The 18,982-nt window shown below is 44.5% G+C and overlaps 2 protein-coding genes across 8 annotated transcripts in view; one reads left to right on the top strand and one right to left on the bottom strand.

Annotated features, from left to right (window-relative positions):
* The window catches only part of LOC129706212 (PDZ domain-containing RING finger protein 4-like), a 318,827-nt gene that overhangs the window by 280,013 nt on the left and 19,832 nt on the right, over nucleotides 1-18,982 (top strand). For all 5 annotated transcript variants that reach the window (XM_055650281.1, XM_055650279.1, XM_055650280.1 and 2 more), the window contains 3 exons: nucleotides 7,285-7,538; nucleotides 11,718-11,820; nucleotides 18,332-18,433. In XM_055650281.1, the coding sequence (XP_055506256.1) occupies nucleotides 7,285-7,538; nucleotides 11,718-11,820; nucleotides 18,332-18,433 (459 nt within the window). The remainder of the gene's footprint in view (nucleotides 1-7,284; nucleotides 7,539-11,717; nucleotides 11,821-18,331; nucleotides 18,434-18,982) is intronic.
* The window catches only part of LOC129706213 (uncharacterized), a 152,177-nt gene continuing 149,654 nt past the window's right edge, over nucleotides 16,460-18,982 (bottom strand). For all 3 annotated transcript variants that reach the window (XM_055650284.1, XM_055650286.1, XM_055650285.1), the window contains one exon: nucleotides 16,460-16,746. In XM_055650284.1, the coding sequence (XP_055506259.1) occupies nucleotides 16,480-16,746 (267 nt within the window). In that variant the 3' untranslated portion in view covers nucleotides 16,460-16,479. The remainder of the gene's footprint in view (nucleotides 16,747-18,982) is intronic.

Here is an 18,982-nt window from a genome sequence, read left to right as displayed (position 1 = left end):
CTTTGAATTAGTTAAATGACATCTCGGGGGGAGTTCCCCCCGCCATGGGTACCATGTAGTCCCGTGCTACCTGCTCCATGGTCGGATAATTGGCGACTAAACCGTCTCCCCCGCCTGGTTTGCCAGGTGAGGAGGGGGCTGTGGACCCCCGGCAGGACCAAAAACAAGACCTGTCAAAGGGCGGATGGGCTCCTAGCGAGCCAACGGCCATCCACACTTCAGTACAAGTTGCAATCATTGTCGTACTTAGCATTGTAAGGCACCGTTGATGTTTTTAACGATGATGATGACATATAAACACAGAAGCTGTCGTCTCAAAGAAACATAGAAAATAGGTGCATTTGGCCCATCGAGCCACTGCCCTCATTCAATATGATCATGGCTGATCATCCAAAATCAGTTCCCCGTTCTTGTTTTCTCGCCATATCCCTTGATTCCATCAGCCCTAAGAGCTCTATCTAACTCCCTCCTGAATACGTCCAGTGAATTGGCCTCCACTGCCTTCTGTGGCAGAGAACTCTCTGGGTGAAACCAATATTTCATTGTGTAGGAGAGAGAACTGCAGATGCTGGTTTACACCAAAAATAGACACAAAAAGCTGGAATGACTCAGCTGGTCAGGCGGCATCTCTGGAGAAAATAAATAGGTGACGTTTTAAGTCGAGCTCCTTCTTCAGCATGGGCTGCAATTGTTAGCTCTTGTTTGCCATCAGAACCATCCCACCAAAATAAATGTTGTTTGATGTGCGTTCCTGCTCATGTTGACACAAAGAACAGGATATGTTGGCAGATTTGGGTGGCACAGTGGCGCAGCGGTAGAGTTGCTGCCTTACAGTGCCACTGACTCCGGTTCGATCCTGAGTACGGGTGCTTTTCCGTACGGAGTTTGTACCTGCACCCTGTAACCATTTGGGTTTTCACCAGGTGCTCCGGTTCCCTCCCACACTTCAAAGACGTGCATATTTGTAGATTAATTGGCTTCTGTAAATTTAGTATTTAGGATAGAACGTATGTACGGGTGACCGTTGGTCGATATGGTCTCGGTGGGTCAAAGGGCCTGTTTGATGCTGTATCTCTAAATTAAACTCAACCAAAGTCCTTGATACCCTTAATATCTCAATGTCCTTCGATTTATTTAGACTTCAGAAATACAGTGCAGAAACAGGCCCTTTGGCCCACTGAGCCTGCAACGACCACCGATCCCCGTACACTGGTGCTATCCTACACGCTGTGGACAATTTACAATGTTACTGAAGCCACTTAACCTACAAACCTGTATGTCTTTAGAGTGTGGGAGGAAACCAGAGCACCAAGGAGAACGTATAAACTCGGTTAGGATCGAACCCGGGTTTCTGGTGCTGTTGTCTTTTAAATGTTGTTATAGCATCTACCTCAACTACCTGCTCTGGCAGCTTGTTCTATATACCCATCACCCTCTGTGTGAAAAAGGTGCCCCTCAGGTTCCTATTAAACCTTGCCCCTCTAACCTTAAATGTACGCCTTCAGGCTCCTGATTCCCCAACTCTTGGGTAAAGGTGCTCTATGAACTGTTGCTGCCTGGCAGAACGATGCCTTTCCACCAAGTGACAATGACAGCTGAATAATCAAATCAGTTTTTTTTTCATCATTTTATCTGGATTAGACAATGGACAACAGATGCAGGAGTTGGCCATTCGGCCCTTTGAACCAGCACCGCCATTCAATGTGATCATGGCTGATCATCCCCAATCAGTACCCCGTTCCTGCTTCTCCCCTGATTCATTTATAATCATCAGAATCCACACGACCCTCTATTTTGCAGTTTCATCGTTGAGGCTTTTAGGTGGCACGGTGGCGCAGTGGTGGAGTTGTTGCCTTACAGCGTCAAAAACGTGGCTTCGATCCTGACAGCGGGTGCTGTCTGTACAGAGTTTGTACGCTCTCCCCGTGACCTGCGTGGGTTTTCTCCGGGAGGTCCGGGTTCCCCACACACTCCGAAGACGTACAGGTCTGTAGGCTGATTGGCTTGGTACAAATTGTAAATTGTCCCTAGTGTGTGTAGGATACCGTTATTGTGCAGGGATCACTGGTCGGCGTGGATTTGGTGGAATTGCCTGTTTCCATGCTGTGTCGCTAAACTAAACTAAATAAACTAAACTAAGATACAGCGGTATGATCCCTACTATGAATGACATTCTTATCTGTCCTAGCAACTGACGTCAAATCCTGGACTTTAAATCAAATTATTTTCTTCATTGTTCTCACTTTCTGTGCACGTCAAGCTAACAGATGTAAATGATCACCCATCGTTACAAGACCAAGGGCCAGATCTCTGGTTTGGTAAGAGCTTCTCACAGAGGGTAGTGAATCCCTGGCATTCTCAACTATAGAATGCTGTGGCTAGATTTACTGAGGTAGATAGGTGTGTGGAGGTGTGTCGGGGAACAGTGTGTGTTGGGGTACAGTGGGTACCAGGGTATAGTTTGTGAGGGGGTGTCGGGGTGGGGATCTTGATTTTATTTTCTGTAACTGAGTTTTTGGTGTTATCTGTCAAATTGTGAAAATCCCATATTTCCATTGTCACAATCTGAACATAATTTAATTCATCCGAATTTCTACAGAAGGATCCAGTCCTTCCTTCTTTTACAAAAAAACCTAAATTGTGCAAAATATTTGCAAATGGTCTCACTGATTTTACCTACTTCCACTAGCCGTCACACCAGCTTCAAAGTGGTCTTGTGGAGTCGCATTATCTGTAGCTAACAAATAGCTACCAATCACCTGTTTCCTTTATCATGGTTACTTTTTTGCATATCTTTCATTCATTTGTTCTATATCTCTCTACATCACCGTCTATATCTCCCCCTGACTCTCCAGTCTGAAAAAGGATCTCGACCTGAAACATCAACTATTCCTTTCCTCCAGAGATGCTGTCTGACCTGCTGAGTTACATAGAAACATAGAAATTAGAAATTAGGTGCAGGAGTAGGCCATTCGGCTGATCATCCAACTCAGTATCCTGTACCTGCCTTCTCTCCATACCCCCTGATCCATTTAGCCACAAGGGCCACATCTAACTCCCTCTTAAATATAGCCAATGAACTGGCCTCAACTACCTTCTGTGGCTGAGAATTCCAGAGATTCACCACTCTCTGTGTGAAAAATGTTTTTCTCATCTCGGTCCTAAAAGATTTCCCCCTTATCCTTAAACTGTGACCCCTTATTCTGGACTTCCCCAACATCGGGAACAATCTTCCTGTATCTAGCCTGTCCAACCCTTTAAGAATTTTGTAAGTTTCTATAAGATCCCCCCTCAATCTTCTAAATTCTAGCGAGTTACTCCAGCTTTATGTGTCTAACTTCAGAAAATTGGCTGGTGTAAACTCACTCCTCTGTTTCGGTCCAGGAAATACAACCGTGAGCCAGGGCAAGTCTCAGAGGCTGCATGTTTTCTATTAAGTGATAAATTCGACGGAGTTACACCAAGTTAATATAATTAAAGTATTAATCCATGTCTAAGAGCCTTTGCATGAATCCATCTAATCTGACATTCACCCTGCTGTTCCCAAAGGGAGAGATTCTGGTCTTGGTCGAGTGGTCTGATTGGGGAGTCAGGGAGTCAGGGATTAGGGAGGAAGCCAGAAGCTGGGGAAATTCTCTCTTAACCTGCAGCTCCCGTCATGCTGAGGGAATCTGGAGGGGTCTCATGTCCGGGCTTATCTCCCCCTGACAATATACAGTTGAGAGACAGACTTGGCTGGGTGGGATGTGAGCCCTGTTTATTAATTGAAAGTAATGAAGGGTTGGAGCAAAGAGAACCATTTGGAGCATCTAAATGAGCTTTGTGCTGAGCAGGCTGGGAATGCTACACGATGCTTAGTTAGCACAGAGGAAAGACCAGAGGACATGTTTTATGCACTGTGGGCACATTGGTAAGTCTATTTGTGCAATAGTCAGGCATAAAATCAAGCAAAAATAAAAGCCCAGGGGAAAATAATCAGTTTTGCAGTCACATAATCTGCGCTTTGTGCCACAACTCTGTGCTGGTACAATGTGCTTTTGTTCCGCTTCTGTCAAACTGTTGCGGCTTTGTTCTTTGCATGCATAATAAAACAGTTTTGCCAGGCAGCGCTACAGAGTCGGCAATGCTGTTGGAGGTGGGGTCGCCCAGCTTGCTGGCGCTGCCCATCCAAAATGCAACTTGTCCACGTCTTCAGAAAAGGATGCAAAAGGTTGTGGCCACTGCCCAGTCCATCATCGGCTCTGACCTCCCCACCGTCGAAGGGATCTATCGCAGTCGCTGCCTCAAAAAGGCAGCCAACATCATCAAGGACCCACACCATCCTGGCCACGCACTCATCTCTCCGCTACCGTCGGGCAGAAGGTACAGGAGCCTGAAATCTGTTACATCCAGGTTCAGGAACCGTGATGGCTTCTACCCCACAGCCATCAGGCTATTAAGCTCGCCAACAAACAGACTCTGAACTGTAACAGCGTTTTTAGAGCACTTTATCCGCTTATTTATGTGTATATTGAATTGAACTGTTCTGTATTGTTGTTTACAATACTCTGTTGTGCTGCAGCAAGCGAGAATTTCATTGTCCTATATGGGACACATGACAACAAACTCCCTTGACTTGACTTGATTTAACTTCTGGTCCCTCTTGCTGCCTCTACTCCGACTGCAGTGGTTTGCCCGGAGAAGAGGCAGTGCCAGTGAATTTAGCCTGACCATGTACGTTTCAGCTCGAAACTCACTTCCTTACATCTGGCACAGATTTACTAAGATATTAAAGAGGGTGTTTTTCGAGAGGGGGTGGGGGGGGGGGCTGGGGTGGTGGAACAAAAGCCATCACGTAGAACATTCATCAAGGCAAGAAATAATACTGACTATGTGAGCAAAAATCCATGCTTTGCTATTCATTGGGTATGCATGGTTTAATTAGCCCATCTGGCACAGTACAATTACACTAATGCCCCTCTATCCATCGAACAGTGTGGCTATGCTTTCATGTGAGAACCTTCTTGTCGATCAGACTTAAGGCCGTTCAGAGCGATGGAAGAATAACAAGGTTGGCAGCAGTCATGTGTTAGAGCTTAACGGCTTCACTTTGGCCCGGGTCTGATTGTACGCTCCAAGCTACGCTCCAGGGACTTGGGCACATACTCCAAGTAACGCCTTAGTGTTTTAATGAGGGAATACTGCATATCCGAGGTGCTGCCTTTCAGATGAGACTTTGGAGTGAAGCCATGTCTGCCCACTCTTCAAGATTGCAAATTCGCTGTCTTTACGGGACTTTCAGGGGATTCCAACTGGCTTTCTGACGGATATTTAAACTTTAAACCAACTTAAGAAAATTGTCAACCTGGCTATTTTTTCTATGCTGAAGAATAGACACAAAGTGCTGGAGTAATTCAGCAGGTCAGGCAGCATCTCCGGAGAAAAAGGATGGGTGACATTTCAGATCGGGATCCTTTTTCACTCTGAAGACCTGAAACGTTACCCACCATTTTTCTCCAGAGATGCTGCCTGACCTGCTGAATTACTCCAGCACATTGTGTCTATATCTGGTGTAAACCAGAATCTGCAGTTCTTTGTTTCTACATTATTGCTTTGCTGTTTTGTGGCAGTTTCTTGTGCCATTTGACCCATGTATCCTGCCTTTCAATGACAACTGCATTGACAGTGGTTATTTACCTATGATCATGGGGAGGTGAAAGTTGCTAAAATAATGCAGATTTATTATGTTGCTGTTTGCCGTGCTTCAAAATGTGCTCTACGTCAATAGCGATAGCCAGTCCATGGAATACATGTCAACCGTTGCATTGGTGCACATTGCATTTAAATGGCCTGTAACGTTCTTCATGTGCAATGCATTGGTGCTTCCAGATCCGGTTCATCTGCAAGTAGCAGACACGATGATCCCTTGCTGATCGTGGGGCATAATCAAGGCCTTGCTCGAGTCCCTCCCTGTGAGGCCAGTCTGAAGAAGGGTCCTGACCCGAAACATCACCTGTCCTTGTTCTCCGGGGATGCCGTCTGACCCGCTGAGTTGCTCCGGCACTTTGTGTCCTTCTTTGTAAACCAGCATCTGCAGTTCCTCGTTTCTACATTTTCAATGAGAGATCAGACCCGACAAAGAGGGAAGCAAGTAGAGGTGGCAGGGACGGTTGAGGAGAACGTTGGGTGGAACAAATGGAGTTTGTCTAACAGGATGAAGCCGTGCAGCAGGGGGGATCAGATTAAGCAGATGATGGCTGTGTTATGTGCTGCTTGGGTGGTTCTGGTCCTCAAGGACATGCCTAGCCAGCTGGACCACACGCAGAAAGAGAACGAGATGGCAGGCAATAAGGTTCTCCTGTAGACAGGAAGAAAGCAACAATAGGACTTTACGCCTTGTTCCTGCCTAGTTTTACCCAAGTGCCAACTGTTGGACTCAGTCAAACTCTCAACTGAACAAGAAGAGCCCTACGTAAATATTAAGAGGTGTGTGGTGCTTTGAGAGATGGGCTTTTATTCAATCTGTTGACGTAATACCGATGGCAGATGACCCCAGTGGGATTGAGCACGGTTACCTGACTTCATATTTTTCCTTTCCCCTCTCCTGTGTACGGCTTGATTGTAAACATATCCACAGGCCCACCACCGATTTACCGGCACCCTTGGTCCAGAGCCTTGCCGGATTATCCATTTTGCCAGAGCAACAGAGGTCACGTAGTAATAATTCAATAATACACCTCTGACCCACGAATGATGCCCCTGGCGTGCCTCTAAAACACCGTGCAGTGCTGGAAACTTAAGGAATGAACAATTAACCTGTTCACTGCCAAGTTTTCTTTACACTATTTGCCATGTCCTCGGAGGGTGGGGGGGGTTGGCACTGAACAGGTTAACAAAGAAGTGAACAATGAACTCTTTCAGGATGGAGGCAATGCTCTCGTAATTTTGTCTGGGTTAAAGGTGGTGCGGACCATCAGTTGACGGTGGTGTATCTGTCGTCTTTTTATTGACTGGATGGAACGCAACAAAAACAGTTTCACTGTACCTCGGTACACGTGACATTAATAAGATCATAAATTCACAATGAACATGAATTTATGTGACAATAAACTAAACTAAACTAAACTTGGTGCAAGGTTCTCCACATTTTCCCCACTGCCTAGTATGGTTTGCACAGTTCCCATGGCGCGCCGCACCCTCTGTTTATGCTCCTCAGGGCCATGTGAATGCGCCCACAATGGGAAAGAGAAGTGTACGTTGCCGGAGAGAGGTTGAATAGTGAATCGATGCTCTTGTTTTCCTCAGGTCAACGGGAAGGATCTGTCAAAAGCCACACACGAAGAGGCGGTGGAGGCGTTCCGCAACGCCAAGGACCCGATTGTCGTGCAAGTTCTGCGGAGAACCCCCGTCACGAAAATCCATGGCAGCTCCCAGGAGGTCCCGCTGGTGGACGCTGGCACACAGACAGAAATCACTTTTGAACACATCATGGCTCTGTCCAAGCTCAGATCATCTTCCCCTCCGGTTCCTGACATCTGCCCCTATCTGCTGTCAGACAGGTACCAGTGCCTCTCATTCAACCTACCTGCTGTATTTGGATAACTTAAACTAACCTTGCAGACTGAAATGACGTTTGCTGTCTTGTTGCCCACAGGCATTTACTTTGAAAAGGTTTCGTTAATGAAGCTATTCAGCTGATGCTGTTTACTCTAATTCCATTTGCTTCTCCTTGCCCATAGTTTTTTTTGTTAAATACTTTTATAATGTGTGTACAAAGTGGCTTTCAAATTGTTAATCCCCACCTCAATAAGCACTTGTGGAAAAGCATTCATTAATTCTGTGTGGAAAAAACCTCACTACCTAATCTCTTCTATGGCTTGAGACTTTAGATACTGCACAGAAACAGGCCCTTCAGCCCACCGAGTCCGTGCCGACCAGCTATCCCCATACACTAAGCACTATCCTACACACTGGGGACTATTTACAATTTTACCAAAGCCAATTAACTTACAGACCTGCACGTTTTTGGAGTGTGGGAGGAAACCGGGGGCACCTGGAGAAAACCCACGTGGTCATAGGGGGATTGTACAAGCTCCATGCAAACAAGTACCCGTAGTCAGGATCGAATCCGGGCCTCTGTCGCTGTAAGGCAGCAACTCTACCACTGCGCCACCCTCTAAAATTCCCTCCCGCCCTCTACACAGCTGAGTTTTCACTAGCAATAACTGTTTAATTATTTACCCTCCGAGGATCCCCGCTTTCACATTCTCCTTAACTTTATTCCAATAATAAAAATAGCCTTAAATTGTCATCCATTTCTTCATGGTTTGATACTTGCCCTTGCGGGACGGTACGCCTCCAATGGCTCTCGTTCAACCCTGCCCAGAGACATACATAAAACTGCACCTGAACCTAATTAACATCCCATTTCAATTCAACACAGAGTTTTTATCTCCATGGCCCTAGGTCTAAAACCAGTTGATTTTCATATGGCTAGTCCTAGTCTCGTTTTAACAGGTTTTCTCTGCACCATGAACTCTCTCTTTAACTCGGTCAGCCTTTAATTTAGGGGTTATTTTCTTTCATAGGGTTTTCTTCCAAATGTCTACCAGTGTACCACTGCCCAGCCTGTTCAATCATCAGCCTTGTCTCCTCCCCTGACTCCTCCTCCCCCTGACATCCCTCAAATCCACGTGGACCCTGGTGACATTATATTTGCCCTGCACTCTTTTTTTGCCTGGGCATCCTTTACATTCTCCAAGGCTGCTTCCAAGTACAAAGATGCTTGACTCCAGCTCTCTGGGGATGTGGGTTTCAAAGGTCTCACCATGGTACATCAGAGGCATCACATTGAACTACTCCAGAGGCTATCTGAACTACCCCATCCCGGGTCCACAACACTTGCCTTTTCTGGCACAGCTTCCTTATGGAGCAAATGATTCCCCTCTGCTTAATCTCTCTGGTCTACCACTCTCCAGACACCACCCTTTACATTTGCATGACCATAACTGCTGGTTCATTGTGTTTATTTTTTATAGAGACGGTGTGGAAACAGACCCATCGGCCCACCGAGTCCAAGCCCATCATCAATCGCCCTTACCCACTAGTTCTGTTATCTTACTTTTGCATCCACTCTCGACACACTCGAGGCTGTTTTACAGAGGGCAGTCAACCCGCAAAGCTGCCCACCAAGTCTGCACAGTGCATTAGTTCTGTCCCACACACTAGGGACAATTTCTACTGAAGCTGATTAACCTACAAACATGCACCAAAGACTTTAGAATGTGGGAGGAAACCCACGCAGTCACAGGGAGAACGTACAAACTCCACACAGACAGCACCTGAGGTCAGGATCAAACCCGGGTCTCTGGCACCGTGAGGCAGCAACCCTACCGCTGTGCTACTGTGCCAACCTATGGAGTATTTCCAGTATTTTGTCATTTCAGATACCCAGCACATCCAGTTGTCTGATATTCAATCATATTTTTCCACGGGTCATATGGGTCGTGTGAGAAGGCTAATGGCTAGATTGCACCATTAACTTAGGGGAGAAATTCCTTCAACTAAGGAAACTTTCCCGATAAAACTAGAGATTGTGAGACTGTTCTGTATATAAGAGCACCAGTTTTGACTGCTTTTTTTTTTCATTTCTCCATACAATCTATTTTGAAAAGTAGACTTTTGTTGAGGCCATGTTAAATATCTAGCTGTATATCTAGGTGACTGAACCATCCATGCACTTAAAGCTGTATTGGAAGTCGCTGTTGTAAATACATTTTTTTTAAGTCCGAATATGTGAATGTAAACCCAGCAAAAAGAATAACGTGTTAATTTAAATGCAATCCTATTTTTCAAAGATTCTGTCTTACTTGAGTGAATTTTGTGTACAAATCCAAATTCTAAACACTGACACTGACAGATGGCTTTATAAAGAAAAATGTGCTTGCACTTTCTGTATCGGATTGATCAGAAGCCTGGTTGATTTCATCAGCTTCTTCGCCAGCTGCTTTCTAACAGAGTTTAATGTAAAAGGTTTTGTCCACATACAAGTGCTGTCAGAATCACTACATCTTGGGATTCTTGGAGAGGGTATTCTCTCCGTCCATGCTGTCGTGAGAAGCTGGTGGCTTCATCAGCAATTTTCTTCCATCTTGAGTCGGATGTTGAAGATTAGGCAGAACGGTTGCAGGTGCCATCTTTCGGAGATGCAATGGACGTGGCAGTGGCGCAGCTGGTACACCTACTGCCTCACAGCACCAGAGACTCACGTTCCTTTACTTTAAACTTTAGAGGTACAGCATGGAAACAGGCCCTTCAGTCTACTGAGTCCGTCTGACCAGACGATCACCCCGTACACCAGCATTATCCTACACATTGGAGACAATTTTCAATTTACCAAAGCCAAATAACCTACAAACTTGTACGTCTTTGGAGGAAACCGGAGCAATCGGAGAAATCCCACATTGTCATAGGGGGAACGTGCAAACTCCGTACAGACAGCACCCGTTGTCAGAATCAAACCTGGGTCTCTGGTGCTATATAGTGCTCAGCAGCACTACCACGGCGCCACAGTGACTGTCTGTGTGAAGTTGCATGTTCTTCCTGTGGCCGCCTGGGTTTCTTCCCACATCCCAAAGAAGTGCGGATTTGTATTTTAATTGACCTCTGTAGATTGGGGCTAGTGTGGGTGCAAAAGTGGGATAACATAATTTAATGTGAATGTGAGATCGCTGGTCAATGTGGACGTGGTGGGCTGAAGGGCCTGTCTCCATGCTGTATCTCTACAATCGATCTTTACAAAACGTGAAGACTCTGGTGGTTCCATTGAAAGAGGAACAAGAATGTTTTCTCACTTTCCTGCCAAATTTTAGTCCTCAACAAATCTAAATAACCCATCTGGTCTCCTGTCTGAAGGGTGTTGCCGGAGACAAATTGCTACCCACGTGGTATTGTGTTAAATCAGGTGCACTACTGCAGGTACAGCAGATACACCACTTCACAAGTACAGGCTCTGAAGCAGTCGCTGATATTTAGTGAATGTAAAAGAGCCTGTAAAGCAAAGATCTTTCTTTCTCTTGAAAGGAGGACTGCAGGCTATTTATTTTCAAGCATTGTGGGTCGATGTCACCATTATACAGGTTTGATGTGAGTCACCCTTTCTTTTGTTGGTGACTCCTTGTCTATTTTCAATAGAATACATAATCGAGTGGCTTTTGTAGAACAAGTGCGAGTATTATCCTGAATGGTCTCTTTGTTTCCATTAACCATACAATTCTGTGCTTTTTGAAAATTAAATTTTTTTGGGAAGAGGAAAATTGTCGGAACCTGACAATTGTCAGAAGATTGTCAGGGCAGCACAGTGGTGCACAGTGGTGCAGTGGTAGGGTTGCAGTGGTAGAGACCCGGGTTCGATCCTGGCCAGGGGTGATGTCTGTAGACTTTGTACGTTCTCCCTGTGGCCATTTGGGGTTTCTCCTGCTGTTCCAGTTTCATCCCACATTCCAAAGACGTGCAGGTTTGTAGGGGTTACTCGGCCTCTTTAAACTGTCCCTGGCCTGTAAGATAGACCAAATGGTATGGAGAAACGTTGGTCAGTTCGGGCTCGGTGGACCAAAGGGCCTGTTTCGAAGATGCATCTCAAACCTAAACGAAACAACTGCGAATGGAGGAAGGTGGGTTCAAACCTGGTTTTGTTGCATGTTCTCATTCCAGTTCTTGTTCTATCTTCCCTTATGCAGCTGTCATTCCTTGCACCCTATGGGACACGACTATTATGAAGCTAGTGATTACCTTCCCAACTTGGTTCAAGACGCAGACAGAGCTGACGAAATGGAATTTGAGGTAATGCAGTCATTAATTTGGAGGGGTTTAAAAAAAAAAAGCTGTCAATGTTTTAACATTATGAGTGAGACTCATAGAGCTGTACAACAGAGGAACAGGCCCTTTGGCCCACAATGTCTGTGCCGAACATCCTTCCATTCTCTTCTCTGCATATTGTTATGCCTATCCAAAATTATTTTAAATGACACTATCGTATCTGCCTCAGTAACCACCTCTAGCATCATGTTCCAGGCACTCACCACCCTCTGTGTCAAATAAAATATGCCTTGCACATCTCCTTTAAGCCTTGACACTCTCTACTTCAAGCTATGCTGTCTGGTATTTGAATTTATTATTGACTCCTTATTCACTAAACCAAATTGATTGTACTTTAGAAATGATCAATTGTTACAGGTTTCTGTTTTCTTTTGGATTAGTTGGACTATCTTATAAACAAAATCAACCAGATTTGAAAGAAAAAGAACAAGCAATGAACGTGACAGGCATGTTTTCACATTTTCCAAAATTCACCACTTTTAACTCGGAGATAATTCCAATTACGGAGATGCTCTGCCAGAGCCTCTTTTGGCAAAGGTGGCTGGAGCCAGTGTTTGCCAGGTAACATGTTCATGCTCTCTTCGCAAGATCCTGCAATCTGAAGCAATTTATCAGATCGTAAAGTAGATGTTAACATGACAAGGCAGTGTGGTGCTAGTTTTCATATTAGTTGCTAATAATGGCAAGGCTGTGTATTGTAGGAGGTCTGAATAGCAGTTGAGCTCCTGTTCAATAGCCTGTAATCTCCACTAATCGCACCATCACAGTCATTAATTTAACATCAGCTGTGGTTTTACTGCCTGAGGCTAAACCTCCTGACTGGAATAAAGAGTGTTTGACGTAAAATTTAAATAGAAAAGTGCCCTTCTTCAGGCAGAAACCTCTTCATATAACAGGGTGAATAAAACATTACACAGTAGTTCATTGCAGAACAGAAAGACCTAAAACTGACAAAAAAAAAGGGGGAATGATTGTATTCGTGTGAGTGATGGCAAGAGGTAAGATTCTTTTTATCACTTGCATTGTGACAACTTTGAAATTGTACTTCTTTTAATAAAGGAAGACATTTGTCAGAACAGGCTTTGAACATCTCCAGTCATTTGACAGTGTGCCTATTACTGGCAATTTTGCACTGAGAAACACAAAGGGAAGAGGATTTTTAAAAACGCATTGGCATTGTACGAGTGTTACGAAAATAATGGATGGTTGTCAACAAGCGAGTTTGTTTGCCAGAATCCGTCGCTGCTGAGGCTGCGTTATTTGCCAATTGTTAATTCGTCTGCCTCTAACCTCAAAAAGATGTAGAGTGTGCAGAGGGAAACAATATTCCCCCCGGGCAGAAAGGTGAGCAAGATGGATGGTGATGGAGGCTTGGAAAATGGAAAGCCCTACCATGGCACCTCCGCCTGTTTTGCGAGCGTGCAGTCACAGATGGCTGCTCGAGGAATAGATCTGCCTTGGACGATTTTTGCGGGAACAGTGACAGAGTGCGGTGCTATAAATTGAAAAGACCACTTTCTTTCTCCGCTGTGTGACCCACCTGGCCACGTATATTAAAGACAGGTGAGCGAGTGAAGAGAAAGAGCAATTTTCACCTCTGCGCCATTCCGTACGATAGGTCTGCTCTTTTAAACTGGTGATGATTTATATTGAATTATGGCCCTTGGTTTTCCCTCGCTGAGTTGTCAAGGTCACGACATTTTGCCTTGGGTTAGGTGGGGTACTGGGATGGGGTGCAGGGGACGAGAGGTTGCGAATGGATTGAACTGTCAGCTTGCGGGGAAAGTATAGAAATATACACCATCTGACCTAATTTCCCTGTCCACACCATTGTAAGTTCAGTGTTTCAGGTATCGATTATTCCCTAAAACCCCAACGCTGCCCTTTTATCTCCCGAGGAGTCCATCTGCTTTGTCCCTGTTTTTATTGGCAAAGTGACTCATCTGGTTTGAGTGGAAAGGAACTGCAGATGCTGGTTTATACCGAAGATAGACACAAAATGCTGGAGTAACTCAGTGGGACAGACAGTTTCTCTGGAGAGAAAGAATGGGTGACGTTTCGAGTCGAGACCCTTCCTCAGAGTCTGAAGAAGGGTCTCCGCCCGAAACGTCACCCAATCCTTCTCCAGGGAACTGCCTGTCCCGCTGGTTTACTCCAGCATTTTGTGACGCAGCTGGTAGAGTCACTGCCTCACATTTTTTATTTCAGTCAGTAAGAACTTGTGCACAGGACAGTATATTCAATAAGAGGTTTCGGGGGATCATAAACTTTGGAACACTGCGTAAATAGGATCAATAATTTGGAGGGAGATTGGAACACTGGGACAGTTTCTGGGAGAATTCAGAATCTAAGAGGAGGGAAGATTTGCTTAACGGACAACAAACTAGGATCACCCCCCTGCAGTGAGAGCAAGGTACAGCACGGAAAACAGACCCTTCATCCCAACTTGCCCAGGCCAGCCAAGATGCCCCATCTCCACGAATCCCATCTGCGCACATTTGGACCTCCAAACCTTTCCTATCCATGCACCTATCCAAGTCTCCGTTAAATGTTGTTATAGTATTCGCAAAGCCTCTGTAATGAAAGATTTTATTTTGCGTACAAACGTCATTTCATCATCAGCGCCATAAAATCTGATTTATATTCTGAAATTAGAAATAAAACTGCTATTGTGGGATTATTGGTTTAATCTATTCTTGCAACCTTTGTGCTTGTTCACGCAAAAGGTAAGCAAGCTTCCTGATGAATAGGCTCAGCTTGTTATCAGCATACTCTGGTGCTGCGGGAAGATTAGAGGAATCAGATGAATTAATTGCCAATGATCTGCTTTGCACAAATAAAAGGAGCGAATTTAAAAAAAATGTTAATTTGCCAGCTCCATATATCAGAGCCAAAAATGCAGCCTTCTCACTGGTTAATTGTGCAAAGCAGCTGGAGAAGACAATGCATTGTGTTGTTGGAATGTTTATGCTCTGTAAATTATGCTTGTGTTTACAATCGCTCTCTGCAAAATGCTGACATTCAGTGCACCTGTGACAGTTGTCATCCATAGCTGTCACTGGTAATGAATTTCCCAATTTACTTAGCTGCTTCTCACCCCCCAGTAGAACATGTCACCAGCTGGGGGGGGGGGGGGGGGGGAAAAGAGAGGCGAGTGACAGACAGGAAGCACAAACAAATGTGTCAAGAGTTCTCCAAATGTATTTCTTTTCAGGACCGGTTTAGGAAAGATTTAAGATTCAGAAATGCCGGGCATGTTTTGGCCTTGCACAGGGAAATCAGAATGGAGGGAGACCGTCGGAGGGAGCAACAGAGATCTTTGTGTTTTGTTTTGTGAATCCGACTGAACACAGGAAAACTCTTCTCCTGTCCAAGTATACCATGGCATTCCATTACTTCCCTGACTGACTTCAGCTGTTGTGTAGCTGTTCCTGTGAGTTTCACATTTCACTCTCTTTCCCTTTGTCTTCTTCCTTTCCTTTTTTCTAATCTCATTTCACCTTTCTTCTTTCTCTCCCTATTTTTATTTCCTTCATTGCATTTCCATTTTTACTTCTGTATCTCTCCTTTTTTCACTGCCTTATTTTCAACTTGTCTTGTCCGCTTGTCATTTTTCTTTCCACTCCTTTCCTTCTTACAGCCCCTTTCCCTCTTAGATCTTTTTTTGTCCCCCCCTCCTTTTTGAAATTTCCCTCCTTCTTACTCCCCGTGTCTTTGCCATCGTTCTTTGTCTGTTTCTCTTGCGATCTCTTCTCTCTGCTCGGCACTAATTGCAGAGGATGCTGTCCCCGGCCTGACATGTAATGACTTTGTAAGCCGATTTATAAAGAGGAACTCTCCCCTTTACATTGTCAGTTCTTGGCTGAAACCATTCAGCGGAAATGTGCAATTTTCCACTTTGTTTGCCATTTTGCACGTCAACACAATCTTCAACATGTCAAATTAAATGAACACTTCTGCTCAGAGCTGATTTATATTCAAATTTGTTTTGCCACTCTATAGACTGACTCTGGATTGTAATGGCTTAGTGATTTCCGGATAAGCCCTCTGTCATATCGCAGCCTGCATAATTGGAAGAGAAAGGCCTGCTTTAATTATGATCCTGGATGCATCCATCATAGTTTGTAACACTGAATCACTGTGATGGGGACCAGATCGTGACTGACACAAGGCTCTGTCCAGGATTCCCTGTCTCTTTCATGTTCCAGGGGAAAGGGTTGAAGCCGCAACTTGTTGCTCAGTCCTTTCCACACAGATAAGGCTGGATTTTCTGGTCAGGTTTTTTTTTTCCTCTCGCTAATTGAGTTTGAAAATCAGTCTAATTATCTGACAAAATTAGATTGAAACATTGGAAAAAAAACTAGCAAGTTGTGAGGTCCCACAAATGACGTTGGTGGCATTGATAAACAAGTTTGCAGATTTAAAACAAAAATCTTTATAGTTTCTGTTCTGTTTTATCGTGATGCTTCCAACCTGGTATAATTCCACAGGGGATTCAATGCCTCTCTCCTACAGAATCCAAAATACCATTGTTCTGTTCTTAGACTGCAGCAGTGCTTACTTGGTGAACTATTTTCTACACCATACACAATGGTACAATCACATTCCCACAGAGCATTTTATTTACAACCAGGCATACATGTTATCTCGCGCATATGTTTCAAGCTTGCATATGTGCACACACTCACATACACACAAACTTGGCACACATGGCCCGGCATCAGATCTTCCTCTCAACTTTGTTTTGTCAGTCCTTGAATCAGCTTTTACAGTCACATGACATGACATGTCAATGTATGAAAGGTTGCGATGGGGCACCAGCTTCAAGAATGTTGGGAATCCAAAGTAAAACCAGAAAATGTTGGAAACACACAGCAGGTCGGGCAGCATCTGTGGAAGGAGAAACAGTGTTAACATTGCAGTTCTGCGACTTTTCTTCAGAACTGAGTAAGAGAGAAAATGTTAGTTTTCAGTAACAGGGAGAAATTGGCTAGAATAGAGTATTCAGAATAAGGTGAATCTGAATGGGCTAATGTGGCAGTCAGAAACACACTATGCTTCTTTGTCCATGTGATGTGTTGCTAACAGCAGGGTTGTGGTGTGTGTTCAGTAGGCCAGACGATACAAACAGAGAACTGAACCAAAGTCACAATGAGTAGGATGCTGGTTTGAACTGAATATAGAAACAAAAAGCTGGCGTAGCTCAAGGGTCTCGACCTGAAATGTCACCCATTCCTTCTCTCCTGAGATGCTGCCTGTCCCACTGAGCTAGGCCACCGTTTTGTGTCCATCTTTGAACCAAAGTCACAGATGGATCACTGGCAGAAGTGCTTCAATATGCGGTTTTCGTGAACCAAATGCTCTGGTTTCCTCCCATATCCCAAAATGTGTGGGTTTGTACATAAATTGGCTTCTGCGACAGGGTGGATGTGAAAGTGGAAAAACATAGAAGGAGTGTGAGTGGGTGATCGATGGTCTGCATGGACTTGGTGGGCCGAAGGGCCTGTTTCCATGCTGCTTCTTTCCTTCAATCAGTGCTAACTGTAGTGTTTGAAACAAGGTTCCACCATTGTATCCAGCATGATGGGAGGGGATGTGAGACTAAGGGCTTATGGTTTTAATTCATTGCTTAATTAATGAGCTGAATAGTACACAATATGGTACATTATAACATATAAAAGAGGAGCAAATGTAGGCCAGTTAGTCTCTCAAGTCTGTGTTGACATTCAGTAACATCATGCTGATCCAGCCTTGTCCTCACCATCACTATATTGTTCCCCCCATCCCACTTATCTCCCATATGATAGGAACGTGGCTATGCAAGGAATAGAAGGATATGGATCACACGCAGGCAGAGGAAATCTGATAACATTCGCAGTGCATTTAAAATGTTCCACTGTTTGGTCATAACTTCAGTGGTAAAAGTTTTAGCATTGACACAGAGGGTTCTTTTTCCTCTCAAAGATACCTTCCTCTTGCACAATTGCCAGAATGGGTTTGATCGTGTATTCGACGTCTCCAGTGTGACTGGAGAGCTCCCTGCTCCAGCTAAATTAATAGTTTACCAAATGATACTCTTAAACAGCAATGTTTAGTTACGTTATAAACTTCTCCACCGTCTTGGAGAAGTATCTCACTAATGGGACCAGTGTGTAAGCTATTGCAAGCAACCAACTTCGCAGTGGACTTTATAATAAAATAGGTTAAAATGGTCAGTTTTACCCATGGTTGCAAGAGAATAGCTCTGTCCAAATCTGCAATACTTTGGAAGCGAGGATGTGCAGGACAATTGAAACGTAGAAACGTAACTAACAACTTGGGGCCATGTGTAGGAAGGAACTGCAGATGCTGGTTTACACCGAAGATAGACACAAAATGCTGGAGGAACTCAGTGGGACAGGCAGCACCTCTGGAAAGGAATGGGTGACGTTTCGGGTCGAGATCCTTCTTCAGACGTGTGTTTGTGTTCTTTCAGGAGGTTGAACTCAGCCGCATCAGCATCCAGGAGAAGTTGGGCTTGACAGTCTGCTACAGAACAGACGATGATGAAGATGATACTGGGATCTATGTCAGTGAGGTAAGATGCTGAGGAAAGATGTAAGCCAACAGAAGCCCTTTAGTGGCCCTGACTTGTGCACTGGCTGTGCACCAAGCATTGTCACTCTAATTGCTGCGGTAAATTACTTTGTCTGAGTAATATGATTATTGCAACTTGTTTATCTTGTTCCACGGTAGATCTTAATTATTGAGCATTGTCAAGAGGGTAAAATAATGAAATGATGAACATTGAGTTGACGCCACACATATGCTTGGCTCTTACACAAATCTCTCGTCGCGGAACAGCAAAGGCTCGAAATCCAGGCCATGAATACAGTTCAATTGATAGGCCATTTAGGAAAATGTTGTAGATCGAACATAGCATTAACCATAAAGAGGTATTGTTTGAGATATGCCCAACATACTCAACGTCCCCGTTTGTGATTTTGTCCTTGCTACTCTGATAAGACACATCTTTGGGGAGAAGTCGTAGGGAAGGTAGTTAATTACTTCCCTTCCTTTGTTACTAGCTCATGGTTTATGGATCTCTTTAGTTATAACCTTTGCAAGTTTCAGGTGGGAAATTACT

The sequence above is a fragment of the Leucoraja erinacea genome, chromosome 19 (genome assembly GCF_028641065.1).
Source record: "Leucoraja erinacea ecotype New England chromosome 19, Leri_hhj_1, whole genome shotgun sequence".
In the NCBI taxonomy this organism is placed as follows: Eukaryota; Metazoa; Chordata; class Chondrichthyes; order Rajiformes; family Rajidae; genus Leucoraja; species Leucoraja erinaceus.
The sequence above is the reverse complement of the archived record's forward strand: the minus strand, read 5'-3'. Positions and strand labels throughout refer to the sequence as shown.